At 42.1% G+C, this 16,316-nt stretch overlaps 1 protein-coding gene across 2 annotated transcripts in view; it reads right to left on the minus strand.

The window, feature by feature from the left end:
* Nucleotides 1–16,316, minus strand: part of mcc (MCC regulator of WNT signaling pathway) — a 334,586-nt gene that overhangs the window by 308,008 nt on the left and 10,262 nt on the right. For both annotated transcript variants that reach the window (XM_084687682.1, XM_084687681.1), the window contains exon 2: nucleotides 11,524–11,759. In XM_084687682.1, coding sequence (XP_084543808.1) covers nucleotides 11,524–11,759 — 236 coding nt within the window. The remainder of the gene's footprint in view (nucleotides 1–11,523; nucleotides 11,760–16,316) is intronic.

Genomic DNA, 16,316 nt, shown 5'->3' on the forward strand with positions numbered 1-16,316 from the left:
CGTTCAGCTCTGAGAGGTACTTGGTAATGTCCACCATGAATGCTAGATCACACAGCCACTTGCTATCATTGAGTTCCATGACACGTTTTCCCTTAATCTCCATGAACTGCTTGACTTCATCCTGCAGTTCGTAAAACCTCCTGAGCATCTTCCCGCGGCTCAGCCATCGCACTTCACTGTGATAAACAAGATCACCGTACTCAGAGTCAAGATCACTCACTAACTCCTTAAACTGGCGGCTGTTAAGCCCTCTGGCTTTGATAAAGTTTATGCACGACACTACGGTTGACATCACATTGTTGAGCCGCAACGAGATTTTCCTGGTGTATGATGCAGTGGCATATAATTAAATCATTTGGATCAAGACTGAGACGATTCAATTCTTTCTTGACAAATGCAACTAACCCCTTTCGCAAGCCAACTATGGCTGGAGCTCCATCTGTAGTAAGACCACTTAACTTTTCAAATGTTAGCTCAAGTTTTTTCATTGATAAAACAAGTCTCTCGAACAAGTCCTCACCTCTTGTAGTGCCATGCATGGCTTCCAGTGAAAGCAGTTCCTCTCGCGTGTCAAACTCGGCAGTTATCCCGCGAACAAAAACGGCCATTTGAGCAGTATTTGTTATGTCCGTTGTCTCATCACAAGCCAGAGAGAAAAATTGAAAATCTCCTGCAGAATCCTTCAGTGTTTTTTCAATGTATTGTGCTAAATCAGTAATCCGATCTGACACGGTTCTCCGAGACAAACTAACATCCTGAAACAACTTGACTTTGTCTGGTGCTAACAACTCCGCAGCAGCAACCACACACTCTTTCACAGACTCTCCTTCAACATGAGGCCTGAGTTTCTTTGCAATTAGCTCACTCACTACATAACTTGTCTTGATTACGTTGTCTCTGTCACAACGAGGCTTACTGAAAGTGGCTTGTTGTGATTCCAAACTCCACTGAAGTGCATTTATTTTATCCAGACGCAATCGGCCTCCCAATTCGTTGAGTTTAGCATGTTTTGAGCTGCAATGACGCTCCAGATTAGCTTTTTTCATTACTGCTAATGCATCGCCACAAACTAGGCACACAGTTTTGCCTTTAAATTCCACAAAAAAAAAAAAAAAATGTCAATTTCTCTTGGAAAGATCAACATTGTGTATCAACTTTTCTTTTTTTTGCAGTCGACATTTTTGTGAGACCCAGACAGACCCACTCCAGTCAGATTGGATCATTCCGCGCCTTCAGCAAACACCTTGAAGGTGTCGAACGTTGCTACGCAACGCTGCGCACCTTCACGGTCGTCCTCCACATATTAAAATTGTGCTGCTGCTCGGCCGTGACAAACGAATAATGCACTTAATAATATAGTACCTGAAGTACCTGAAGTAGTAAAGTACTTGAAAAGATAGTATTCGTCCAATTAAATTATTTTCTTGAAGAATATAACAACCTGGATGTCTCTCAGTCAGGTTTCAGGAAATATCACAGTACTGAAACTGCTGTCACCAAAATAATTAGCGACCTCAGACTAAATTCTGATGATATAAAGTCTCTATCCTTATCCTGTTAGATCTCAGTGCAGCATTCGATACCATTGATCACAACATCCTCATCAATAGACTGGAAAAGCTTATTGGGTTCATGGATAGTGTATTGAACTGGATGAAATCATCAGAGGAAGGAAGTTTTATGTTTGTTAGGAGACCATAGGTCCAAGAAACATGAGAACTGCTGCGGGGTTGCTCAAGGAAGCTGCTTCGGTAGATAACTTTTTTCTCTTTATGTTACCACTCGGTGATATAATCAGAAAACATAACATAGATTTCAATAGCTATGCTGATGACACACAACTATATATATCCACTGAACCCAACAATGCAACAGCCATAAATTCCATTACCAACTGCTTGTCGGCAATAAACAAATGGATGAATGATAATTTTCTTAAATTAAATGAAGACAAAACCGAAGTCCTACTATGTGGCCCCAAATCCAAAAGAGACATGGTAACTAAGAATCTAGGAGGTTTAACCCCCTGTCTTAAACCAGAGGTGACGAGGTTTGGTGTAATCCTGGATTAAGATTTAAATGGGGAGGGGGGGTTCTCCTCCAAAAAAAAAGTTCTGTGGAGAAGGGATATTGCCATTTGAATGAAAGGGAGAAAACTGGCGGAGAAAAAACGGGCCCTGGGCTAGTCTGGGTTGTTATATGTTATGGAAACTGCAAAGGCAGCTCGAGTCGAAGACGGACTCGCGACACCGCAAAGAATGTGGCTAATGTGCTTTTGATTCCCGCAAAGACTGCGGCTTGGATTTTGTTTCGAACATTTACATTTTTTATTTATTTATTTTTATTATTTTTATTACTTCTATTACTGTTTTTATTATTTTATTTTTTATAGATTGTATATGTGCAAGTATTGCTTACTGCTACTTACCAGTTTGAATTATGTTTTTATACTTATTTTTTATTTGGTCCCATGATCATTTGCCACTGCCAGGTTGCAACTGAAATAATACAGCAACAAAAGTTTAACGTTAGTGAATGCACAAAGTGTAATTACCTTGTGCCTGGGGCAGTGATATCAATAAGTCATGTAGCTTTCGCATTTACATTACATTTACTCAGTTAGCAGACGCTTTTATCCAAAGCGACTTCCAAGAGAGAGCTTTACAAAGTGCATAGGTCACTGATAATAACAACAAGCCAAAACATGAAGCACATATAGTTAACAACCAAAATAAGTGCCAAAGGGAAGAACCACATGAGCATGTAGTTAAACAGGTTACAATTAAACAACATGAACCGCTATAAGTGCAAGTGTATCTGTGGAAAAACAAGCAACATTAAAAACAATATCGAGTCAACAGCGACTACAAAAATGTAACTCAGTTACCACTAACCACAAGAGCAACAAGTCTCTAAGCAAGAGTCATTGTGATCCTTGAGGAAACTAACAATCGGGTCAAGCAAACCATTCCTAAGTGCAGTTGTACTACCGGAACAAGTGCGTCTTGAGCCTTTTCTCGAAGGTGGAGAGACAGACTTGATGTAGTCGGGTGCAGTCCCGTTCAATGCGAGATGAGGGGTCCAATGACAGAGCCCTGTGGGACACCAGTGGAGAGCTGGCAAGGGCTTGACAGTTTGCCTCCCCAGGAGACCTGGTAGGATCTTCCCGACAGGTAGGATGAGATCCACTGGAGTGCAGTGCTAGAGAAGGAGGAGAAGTCTCAAAGAAGATGGAGAAGTCATCTGCTGTAAGGGTGGAGGGAGGGGGTGGGGGAGGTGGGTTAAGAAGGGTGGAGAAGGTAGAACAAAGTTTGTGGGGGTTTGAAGCAGAGTTAATTTTGTGCAGAAAGTAGAGGGTTTTAGCACCAGGTATGTGAGAAGAGAAGGATTTAAGGATGGAGTGATACTTATCAAGGTCCAGACCGTCTTGTGCCATCTCCTGTCAGCTGCCCGAAGGGTGGACCGTTCTTCACAAATAACATCCGTAAGCCACGGGCAAGAGGGAAAAGATCGCGCAGGCCTGGTTGACAGGGAACAGAGAATCAAGTGATGCAGTTAAAGTGGTTAACAAGGTGTCGGTGGCAGTGTTAGTGGGGTGGGACGAGAACTTGTCAATGGGAGGGAGGGAGGATGTTACAATAGAGGAGAAATGGGAGGGAGATGGGGAGCGGAGGTTGCGCCGGAAAGTTACAAGGGGAGAGGAGGTAGGAGGAGTTGGAGGGAGAGAGACAGAGAATTGGATAAAGTAGTGATCAGAAATGTGCAGTGGGGTTACAGATGTTAAGTCAGTGATACAGTTACATGTCAGGTTGAGGTCTAGCTTTTTGCCTGCCTTGTGGGTCGCCGGTGTGCTCAACAGCGTCAGGTTGAAGGAGGTCAGGAGAGACAAAAAGTCGACGGCCTGCGTTCCTTGGAGGTGGATGTTGAAGTCCCCAAGGACTATCAAGGGGGTTCCATCATCCGGGAGGACGCTGAGGAGCATGTCCAGTTCCTCCACAAAGTCGGCTAGCGGTCCTGGTGGGCAATAAAGAACAATTAAGCATGCTTTGATAGGATCAGTTAGCATCACATAATGGTGTTCAAATGATTTGGCAGTAACAGAGTGGTGTGGATGTGTATTTATTATGTGGGGAAAGAAGCAACCCTGTCCCACCACCCCGCCCGGTTGAGCGGGGTGATTGAGTGAAGGAGTGCTTGACGGAGAGAGCAGCTGGAGTTGCAGTTTTCTCTGGGCGGATCCATGTCTCTGTTAGCCCAAGGGCATGAAGAGAAGCATGAGATGCAAACGCCGGGATCAAGTCTGCCTTGTTCACAGCAGAGCCCTATAGAAAGAGAGATGGCAGGTGGAGAAGATCTGGATGGGTAGTTAAGGTAAGAAGTTGACCATATATACTTTGTGACATTTCTACGTCAACGGGTAGTGTAATGATCAGGAATGCTCAGGAAACACATGCTAGCTGGGAATATGTTCTAGGTACAGTAGAATATAAATGGGGTGATACTTATCAGAAGAGGTGATCCGGCCCCGTCGGCCTTCCTCGGTGGACTCCCGCAAGTAGACTCCCTTGTTTTTGTTCGACTGAGTCTTCAAGCACCGAGGCTGCCTCTGTAGTGCTAGCCGCCTTAAATATGCTAATGCTCAGATACAACGCCCTCAAATAACTGTCAAACAAAAGGCGCGAGTACCCCGACTACCCTGAAACCGAAAATGACTCACTGGCTAGCTACCCAGGTGAAAAAAAAGTATACTTAAGAGTATTTCAAGCATATTCACATTTTCAATAGTACATTTGAAATATACTAAGAAAAAGTGTACTATCTGAAAATATATAAAAAGTATACTACCATCATGCTTTTACCAATTTTAAAGTTAATATGTTGAACACACTTTTAAAAAATTGTACTACAGTACACTTTTAGTAAATATATTATAAAAAAATATACTTTAAGTAAAACGTATATGTAATTTCAAAAGTGTACAACTGGAACTTTGTGTTTAAACATTATTTGTATATTTTAGAATGCATGCTTAAAATTATCTTTGTAACAATGGACTTAAAGCTTACTTTAAAAATAAACATTTTAATATGCTGAAATGTTAGGATATTTTAAGTTAATTTCGAAGTCCCTTCATCAATTCAGCCTTCAGTGTACTGGTATACATTTGCTGTACTGTAGTGTGTAGTAGAGTAAAGTACCTCTTTTTTTTTCTTTTACAGTTTTCTTGTGCTTGTACGGCTTCTATTTCGAAGCGGCTTATAGTCCGGTTTTAGAACAAAAAAGTGGCTTCTTTCAAGATCTCTATTTAATGCTCAACACTTGAACGGGGGCTTATTACTTGAGGAATTATTTTCGGTATCGTCTCAGTTGCAGGGATTGGAAATACAGTGACTTGCTAAAGTAGGCAAATGGCTAGTAGAACATAACATTTCATAATAATTTCAGTTAATCAAACAGCTGCAAGACCCAGTGAAATGTTATAGGCTAGCTAGCAAGCTAACGCTAGCATCGCTAACATTACTAATTCAACTTTGGTAGTGTAAACAAGCTCTTTGTAAGCTCATTTTAGATATAATTGTATGATTGTGTGGACCATGAGACACGGACGTGGTATCTTTTCAAAACTTGTATTTTACCACTGCTCTTCTTGACATAGCCATTCGAACAGCCCTCACTGATTTCACGTAAACTAATGCTTTCAGCATCAAGCCTAAAGCAACTCCCGAGGGACAAAACACCCTTGTCCTTTGTCACATATAAAGGTCTGCTACAATAGGCTATCCTCATGATTAGCAAGGTAGCTAACCAAACTTATACAAAAATAATTTCGTAGACATAACAATGGATTCTGCCACTAAATGAGTGACTTGGCTTGGAGATACTGGTATCCACAACCGAAGTGTGTTACACAATGCTGTAAGATCGCCTATACTCGTGCATTGCTCTTGGTACCCAGAATGCCTTGCGGCAAGCTGAAAAGCTACTAAGTTAAGGGCATTAGCTTGGTTAAATAAGTATTGTTTGGAGTTCTATTGTTGTGTTCGTTTTGTTTTGATATGTGTAATGCTATGGTCTATAGTTTAGATAATTTGAGTGTTCACCCTGATTGTGAATGTTGTCTAGTTAGATAGCTTTCCAAGCTACCCATCCCAAGCAGAGAATATCCAACTGTACCATCGTCAATATACCGTCGCACAACGTTGGCTGCGCAATGGTACGTTTGCATTGAAAGTGCGACTTGTAAGAAAAGAACCTCTGGGGAACCAGGTAGAAAATGTATATTATAAGTAAATGTATTCATATTCAAAGACTGATTAGTAATCAGTATACTTAAAGTTATAAAATGACTAATATGAAGTGTGATATTTTGGAACAACTTATTTTGTATTCAATATATTTAAATTGTAATTCAATTGTACTAAAGCACAATTTAAAGTATATCAAGTGTACTTTTATGTGCTAAAGTGGAACAACTTCAAGTATACTTAGTACAATTTAAGTATATGGACATAGCTGTATACTTAAAGTGTACTAAGTATACTTGAAGTTGTTCCACTTTAGCACGTAAAAGTGCACTTAATATACTTTAAATTGTGCTTTAGTACAATTTAATTACAACTTAAATATATTAACTACAAAATAAGTTGTTCCAAAATAGCACACTTCAAATTAACTAATCACTCAATAACTTGAAGTATACTGATGATTAATCATTCTTAAAGTATACTCGAGTGTGCTAAGATTTAGTATACTTAGCATTTTTTTTTTTTTTTTACCTGGGTACTCTTTGACCAGTGTAAGCTAGTTATCTAACGCTATCTAACTGCTGTCCCTTAAGCTCTTCCGATGAGACTAGGGTTTGGCTAAACTCAATATTAAACAACCGCCTTGATCACTCGCAGTCAATGCGGCGGTCTCAATGTTCACTTCAGCAGGACGCTATACGCTCTCCAGCGTACAGCGTCTGCTATTTTCTGACAGCTTGGCAGCAGCGACTTTGTTGCTTTTTGCATTTTAAAGAAAATTGTCTGCTCCTCCTGCGTGAAATATGCGTCTCTTGTTTTGTCCATGTTTGCGATTGGTCATACGGCGCAAACACCGCCACTTTTATGTGAACCCACACGTCTCTAGATGGGAAAGATCTGGGTTGAGTTAGACAGTTGATAACCACCGTCGTGATTCCGCTTATTGTGATTGCGGTTGTTAGGGTTTGTGAAACCGGGTAACTGGAGGTAATCCAGAGCTTGTTGATCTTGATTTGTAGTACAGGCCCCTGCACCAATAGTCTCCAACTGTGGTAAAGTTGGTTGGAAGTTCGATATTCAACAGATATTCGGATGCCCAGTATTGTGCTAATTTAGCCGGGGTTTAGCGACGCTATGACCGGCCAATTAGCCAATGCTTTTGGCTGCCAAACAACGTGTAAGTTTAGGGACCATCAACAAATTACACATTTCAAATTTCAAAAGTCAATAGCTTTTCAACAACATGAGATAGGAACATAAAAATGAAGTTTAACTGTTCAAAATGTATGCATACACATTGCACAGCCTTTATTTTGTTTATTTTCATATCCGGTTGTAATTAAAATAAATCTTCAAACTTCAATAGCTTTTTGGTCATGTGATGTATAAAACTCAAATCCATTTCAGAGTGTTCACTGACTATGCATACATGTTGCACAGCCTTTAGTTGTTTCATTTTTCGATTAATTTATTAGTATTTCAAACTTCAATAGCATTTTAGTCATGTGACCTATCATCCTCAAATCTAATTCAGAGTGTTCATTGACTATGCATACATGTTGCACAGCCTTTATTTTGTAATTTTCACATCACACTTTTCATTTTTTTTTCCAGTATTCCAAACTTCGATAGCTTATTGGTCATGTGACCCATCATCCTCAATTCTAGTGTTCTTTGACTGTGCATACATGTTGCACATTCATTATTTTGTTAATTTTGTATGGCTGTACTCAGAGACTAAAACACCAATTGTTTGCTAACGACACTGCTTCTGGCTGGAGAGGGAGAGGGCAGATCACCAACTACAAGCCCAGAGCCCCCCACACCGTTAACAACTCACAACTGGCCAACGACCTAAAAGAGTTCCACTGCAGATTTGAAAGACAGTTGGACTGTCCTGAACTGCACCTCCCCACCAAAGAGGCCTCCCCACCACAGTGACAACTCTCTACATTCAGGAGGGTGAAGTTAAAAGACTTTTCAAGAGGCAGAACCCCGTAAAGCAAATGGGCCGGACTCAGTCATCCGTCTGTCAAACTCTTGAAGTTTGTGGATGCTCTTAAGACAGTGTAGATGGTTGTGGACTTCAGGAAGAACACAGCCCCACTCACCCCCATCATCCTGAGTGACTCCCCAGTCAACACTGTGGAGTCCTTCCGCTTCCTGGGCACCATCCTCTCCCAGGACCTCAAGTGGGAACTGAACATCAGCTCACTCACCAAAAAATCACAACAGAGGATGTACTTCCTACGGCAGCTGAAGAAATTCAACCTGCCAAAGACAATGATGGTGCACTTCTACACAGCTATCATTGAGTCCATCCTCACTTCTTCTATCACCATCTAGTACACTGCTGCCACTGCCAAGGACAAGAGCAGACTGCAGCGTATCATCCGCACTGCTGAGAAGGTGATCGGCTGCAATCTGCCTTCCCTCAAGGATCTGCACACCTCGAGGTCCCTGAGGCGAGCGAGGAAGATTGTGGCTGACCCCTCCCACCCTGGACGCTCCCTGTTCCAGCTACTCCCCTCCGTCAGAAGGCTGCGGTCCATCAAGACCAAAACCTCACGCCACAAGAACAGTTTCTTCCCATCCGCTGTTGGCCACTTTAACAAGGCCAAGGACTCTCACTGACTTTAAATCACAAGCTGCACAATGACACCCTGCACATTGCAATTTGCACTATTGTATCATTCTCTTGCAATCTGTTTTTGTAGGTTTGATTGTAAATTATGACTACTTATATTTTATTTTATTCCCCTTAGTATTAGCTAGACCCCCCCCCCCCCCTTAGTATTAGCTAGTTAGCTGTTAGTCCACATATTTAAGTTTCAATATTCCTATATGTTTATTGTATGCACCTCCCTGCCAAAGTAAATTCCTTGTTTGTGCAAACATTCATGGTGAATAAAATCCCTTCTGATTCTGATTCATTCCCCCTACTTTGTAACCTGGTCCTAACCAGACCCTCGTACATTTCATTTGTACAGAGGGTCTGGGATCTGTGGAAGAAATTTAGATTTCCTGTGTGCTTACATTATTCACTAATCAAGAGAACTAGTCATTGGATACTAGTTAGTATGTGTTCTCATGTAAGCTTGCTATTAATAAGAGTAGATTGTGTCTATGTGTCAGGGTTAATAGATGTTTGAGATCAGGAGAAAGTACTGGCTAAATGGTCCTTGTCATGACTACAAGGAGAGCTCCAACTATGAACTCTGTAGTTTGAGTGGTCATGTGTTGGGAGCTGTTAATCTCTTTCTCTGAGACTGTTGTAACATCATTACTGCCTGACTGTCACTAACTATGTTTACATAGTAGTGCCCTATAAAAGATGGTCCTCCAGCCTTCAGAGCGGAGAGAGACTTGATTGAGACCTAAGCCTGGTGTTGTGTTGTCAAGTATTGTCAGAGGTCTGGTTCTCTCCCAATCTGCAGATTGATAAATACTTATTAAAATCCAGAACTCAACTGAACTTAGTCACTCCGTTTATGAAGAGACGGACAAAACACTTTCTTCATCAGATCTCTCCATTGACAAACGTCAACTTCCTTGAAGGCGGGTCCTCTGTTGAAGTTTAAAACTATTGGATCCGCCCAGAGCCACTCTGATTTGCCATAATCAATCGCAAGCGTTCGCCTTAGCCAACTCCTTCACCACTACTGTAACGGAGCTAGCTGCCGTAGCTGGAAAATCAAAATGTTCTCGAACCCCGTGGGGAGGAGGGCCACAACATCATGGCCACCAACAAAACTCAGCAAGGAAGTTCTTGCTCCGGCTTTAACCTATGGATATTCGGCAGCATTGCCACAATCACAGAATAGTTTGGCTTGCATCTTTCTCCGCCGCCATTACTGAACTACTCAAACTAGTGCACAACATTAACGTCATCGTTCTCTGCCACTCCCTCTGTTTGCTGATTGGACCTACAAAAAATGTGTTTCTGGAAACCGACTTCAGAGCCGAGCTCCCAGACCTAGTACAGAAGCAAAATCCAAATTGAGTGGAAGTACGTAGGAGGGCAGAGCCAGGCTACCTACTTTGTACATACTTAAAAAGTTTACTATTTACTTAGGCCTACTTTGATTTCATTACATAATTTAAAATGATACTTTGACTTTCAGTAAAGCATCTTAGACAATTACTTGTACTACTCCTTGAGTATGGAAATTGTGTGGGCCTACTCCACTGCCCCCTCTCATCACCAGGGAGTCAGTCAATAGTGAGTGAATACAATGGTCCACTTGCACCAGCACAATTGTACACAGCACTAACTAGGTACAGATCCTGCTGTTAAAGCAGATCACTAGATCCAGCTCTTTGGAGTCTGCTGTACTAAACTATGAACTGCCATCCCGTGGGTCAACTAAACACCAAGGACATCAACACTGCACAAGACTGGACTCCTGGCTTCACCTTGCTTCATCAGTCAATGTTGTCCAGTAGGAACAAGCACTCACTAAAATGGCATAACCATTTGCATTGCATTGTTCTTGTTTTTGTCATATCTCTGATTATGTGTCCTATCATCGAGCCTTTTCTATAGAATATCATTACTTTTTGTATTTTTATTTAATGTGTATTCTTATAGTTTAGTGGAAAAAAAAGTATTAGTTGTTGTGCAGCCTTATCCGAAAAATACAGTATTCTGTAATGATTACAAGAATCTTCTGCCTTTTTAAATAGTAATTAATATTGATAATGTTATCATTCAATTTAGTTATTCAACATGTTATATAGTGGTAATAAAAGGGTGGATTTCTTAGTCCTATTAATGATCACATTCTACACATACTTGACTACACTACATGTGGACTCTGGTGCCTCTGGTGCCCCCTAGAGGGGGGCGCGGACCCCAGGTTGGGAACCACTGAATTAGATAACAAGAAAACACACCATGGAATATGTTGCCCAGACCCATAAACAACACAACATTAAGAAATTATTAGAAGGTGCAACAACATGAGTCATGCTGCCAATTTCAGATTTTTTGTGACAAGAATAACAAACATTTTAAACCACAAACATTTCCCAACATTTAGGTTGTTTATACCCATGGGCAACTTTATTATTGTTTGCTTGTTTTAAGTAGGCAGTTTTGTGTTGGCTGTGGTTGTTAATGTGGTAGTTAATTTAGATTCAGGGTCTCAATCGTTGGATGTTGGGGAATATTTGCTCAACATTAGGGTCAAAGTTCACTTTGCCAAGGCGTTGTCCCACAATCTTCAACAATTTCACTCAGTAACACCAAAACAAATTGACTATCCTGGACACTCACCCAGGCTGTTTTCACTGCTGGTTGGCCTGGAGGCAATGCGATCCCTGATCAATCTGGTTTCAGAATCCTGGCACAATTCGCCCTCCTCCTTGTGAATCTCGTTGACCAGTTGCATGCGGCAGCGTGTGAAGTCCTCAAAGGAGATCTTCCCTCGTTCGTCAGCTCCAAGCTGGCCCATGATCTCAGCCACAGACTCCTCCATGTTCAGTTGCCGACATACCATCAGCAGGTCGTTCCTGATATGAGAAATAAATGTTTTGTAAGATATTTCATTCCCAGCCAAGGTCGAGAACATCCTCATCCCAATATACTGATCCCCAGAAGCACCAGGCCTAGCTCATCAGAGCTCTCTTCAATTAGATACACCCATGTTATGCCTAAAAATATGTATTAACAACTTAATGTGCAAAGCAACATCTTCCTTGAGGTCAAAAACTGAAAGAATGTAGCCATCCTTTCTTTGAAAAGACTAGCGCACAGTGCCCGTGATAAAAATTGGTGGCACACACACATATTCCTGGATGTTTTTTTATAGGGCACAGTGCCTGCGATGATGTCAGTGACACACATATATCTGTAATTATTGACATTTATGCATTTAGCAGACACTTTTATCCAAAGCGACTTCCAAAGGAGAGTTTTACAAAAGTGCATAGGTCACTGATCATAACAACGAGATAGCCCCAAACATTGCGGGTAGCCAAAACATGAAGCATACATTGTGAAAACTAATTAAGTACCAAAGGGAAGAACCATAAGAGCATGTAGTTGAACAAGTTACAATTTAACAACATGAACCTCAAAAGTGCAAGGGTGTACCTGTGGGGGAAAAATCAAGCAACAAAAATGTATTACACAGCAAGTACACAAAAGTTTTAAGTCAGTTACAACTAACCAACAAGAGTAACAAGACTCTCAATAAGAGTCATTGTGATCCTGAAACATCAGCTCCAGCCAAATCATTCCTAGGTGCCGTTGTACTCCTGGAACATGTGCGTCTTGAGCCTATTCTTGAAGGTGGGGAGACAGTCAGTGTCTCTGATGGAGGTGGGGAGTTGATTCCACCATTGGGGGGCCAAACAGGAGAAGAGCTTGTGTTTGGACCGGGCATTCTTGAGCGGTGGGACCACCAGGCGGTTGTCAGAAGAAGACCGTAGGTGGCGGGTGGGGGTGTAATTATAGATGAGAGTTCTCAGTGGTCCCCTCGGTTTGGCACCTGTACGTTGGGGTTCACCCCGGTGGACGAGAGGGTAGCCTCCCTTCGCCTTCTGGTGGCGGGACGGGTCCTCATTGTTGTTTGTGCTTACCCACCAAACGGCAGCTCAGAGTACCCACCCTTTTTAGAGTATCTGGGGGGGTTGCTGGAAAGCGCTCCTACTGGAGATGCCCTCGTCCTCCTGGGGGACTCTTCAATGCTCATGTGTGCAACAATAGTTACACCTGGAGGGGCGTGATTGGGATGAACGACCCCCCCGATCTGAACCCAAACAGTGTTTTGTTGTTGGACTTCTGTGCTCGACACGGCAGTTCAATGATCAACTTTGTAGCCGTGTCATCAGACCTGAGGCCGAATGTCTTTGACACTCGGGTGAGGAGAGGGCGGATCTGTCAACTGATCACCACCTGGTGGTGAGTTGGCTACGATAGTGGGGGAGGATGGCAGGCCGAAACGTAATACCGTCAAGCTGGAAAAGGAGGCCTATTGGACTTATTGGCTGGTAGGACTGCTAATGTGTACCGGTAGGCCAAGCGGAACGTGGTGTTGGCAGACAAGGAGGCAAAAACCCTGGCATGGGAGGAGCTTGGCGAGGCCATGGAGAATGACTTTGCAGAGTGACTGGTTCTCAAGATATTGTAGGAAACTCGCTGCAGACCAGGAGCCGGGTGCACCAGCTGGGCGTAAAAAAGTTGTTATTAACTCCTACGTCGGCCTTAGCTACGTCCAACTTTGTGATTTGAATTTAGCACTTTAAGCACCTTGTACGTACCCTGTTTGCAGAGTACCCGGTTCTTGAGCTGATCGTGGGAAAATAAACCCATTTTAATTTGTACACACACAAACACACAAATACATAAACCTGGCATTATTAGAGAGATGCATAAAAGTCAACATCACAAACACCTCGGTGCAGATTATTTTACATTTGTTTAAATAGATTTAAAAGGCTTTTCAATCCTCCACTATACAGGACGTTGCTGCCAATAAAGTCCCTTGGACACTGCGTGGAAATCGCAATCCTATCCCCTTTGCAATGACTTTGAATACATTTTGCAGGTACTGTGAGCAATATGTAAATTAAGGACTTTACCACAATTCTCATACAATAGTTTAGATTATAGGTGGTGGTATCAGGAAGTTCTTAATTTGTCACTGGTTGTACTGCCAGCAGTGGTGCCGATGAAAAATATGTTTATATTTAAAATGCTTCACGCTGTTGAAGGCATCAAACTGAATGTGTCATATCAAACATGCAGTGGTGGATTTAGGCATAGGCGACATGGGCAGCCACCCAGGGTGGCACCTTGCTGGGGGTGACACGGCACCCACACCAACAACAAAAAAATAGGAATGGTGAAATTTGCACATCAGGTCAATGATATAATGTCACCTTGTGGGACTGTGGGTGCCCTGATTCTAGTTTGGGAGCTAGGCAGACTGCCTGCAGGTCTCCCACTCAGAAGTACGAGGGGGAAGGGGGCAGGGATAGGTTGGCCTAAAGTCTCCCCACTGGAAACCGAAGGTAGGAGAAACCGGGGAATATATCAAATAGTGCACCTATAACTTGGCACAATAATACAATTAGTAAATCTGACAGACTACGAAATGCTACCAAATAAAACAATTCATTTATAATACTGTGAATATAGTCCAGCTAACACATGTTGCGGCAACGTTGCCAGTAAGTGCTCATTTGGTCACCCGCAACGTTGTAGCAACGGTATAAAGGGAATGTTGCCAGTTGGTGCCGTGGACAACGTTGCCGCAACGTCGTACCTTGGCCGGCTGGGTACGTTATTTTTGGTCCCGTGGACAATGTTGCCACAACGTCGTACCTTGGTCGGCTGGATACCTTATTTTTGGTCCCGTTGGCAACGTTGCCGCAACGTCGTAGCACAGTTATAAAAGTGAATGTTGCCAGTTGGTGCCATGGACAACGTTGCCGCAACGCCGTACCTTGGTCAGCTGGGTACCTTATTTTAGGTCCCGTTGGCAACGTTGCCGCAACGTCGTAGCACAGTTATAAAAGTGAATGTTGCCAGTTGGTGCCATGGACAACGTTGCCACAACTCTGTACCTTGGTCAGCTGGGTACCTTATTTTTGGAACCTGTGGACAACGTTGCTGCAACGTCGTAGTACCCTGGTCGGCTACGTTAATTTTTGGACCATGGGTTACGTTGCTCTTTGGTCGTAGGACAATGGAGCTCGAGTGCATTATAAGTGGTTTATCCAGAGATCACACTCGACTGCTCTCAGTTTTGACACTTTTGTAATGTAGCCTAGTCTGCATGAATTTCAATCACACACATAATATTAAATGTTGCATCCCAGCAAGTATAAATGTAGACAATGCATGTAATTCATGTGCAACTCAGCCTCAGCATGTCATTGGTCATCAATTTTCTCATATGCATAAACGTAGCTTTAATAAATAAAATACTTACCAGGGCTCGACAATAGTGATGGCCCGATGGCCCGGGACTATTTACTCAGTAAGTAATCTGAAACTGGACTGTAAAAGGAAGCCGTGTTTGTTTCCATGGAGTTACCAGGTTCTTACCATATTCTTTGTGAGCGAATACCACTTTGTCAATGTTACACTTAGTATGAACTTGTACTATACGTTCCAAGGCGATACCAGGTAAAACATGGCTATGTACTCAGTAAGTAATCTGAAACTGGACTGTAAAAGGAAGCTGTGTTTGTTTCCATGCTGTTACCAGGCTCTTACCATATCCTTTACAACTGCTCATTCCCTTTTCATGCAAAAAAACACACACACTTGGATACTGTTTCAAAGGAAAACGTGACACTTCACTCTGTAAATTGTAACATTATTGACCAAACATGAACAAATACAAAGGTTAAATCTATACAAACCTCCCTATAAAAACTCAAAATTCAATAACTTCATACCATAGAACACGTCAGTATTAGTTTGGCCCCTATGGTTTGTCTTTCTACAGCTCCTGTAACATAAAACATAGTCTACAAATATCTAAGATTCTATTATTTTATTTTAGAATACAGAAAAATCGATTGCCACATTTATCTGAGTGTATCCTGTGTGATAGCCAAGGATGCTGTGGTAGTTTTGGTTCTTTAGAAGTGGTTGCACACTGGGCATCGTTTTTTCCTTGCCAGTGGCCTCTCCCTTTGGAGCCTTCTTATTAAGCTTTTACCGCCTTGAGCCGTCCTCTGAAGTAATATTTTTGTAAATGTCATTCTACTAAAACAGATGTTCAATGAGTCTAAGTTGTATTTGCACTCAGGAGCTTCGTTTTCTTAGCGAGAAAAACTGTGGATGCAGATATCACGCATCGTGAGATTAAAATGGCTAGTAAAGATTTAAATGGCTAATTTTGGCCTCAAAATATGTTCTGGGCCAATCATCGTTTGACTGGTAGGTAATTGACGATAATAGACCGATGGTTCATCCAATCACCTGCCAACTACTATATGGAAGTTCCGGGTTTTATTCTGAAAAGTTTCTGTCATCAATGAGTGGTTTCGACAGTTGGTTGGTTTCGTGAGCTAACTCCAGCAGCAGTCTTGCATTACTAGGTAAGTCAC

This window comes from Hypomesus nipponensis, chromosome 22 (genome assembly GCF_054491055.1).
Source record: "Hypomesus nipponensis isolate SF chromosome 22, ASM5449105v1, whole genome shotgun sequence".
Taxonomy (NCBI): Eukaryota; Metazoa; Chordata; class Actinopteri; order Osmeriformes; family Osmeridae; genus Hypomesus; species Hypomesus nipponensis.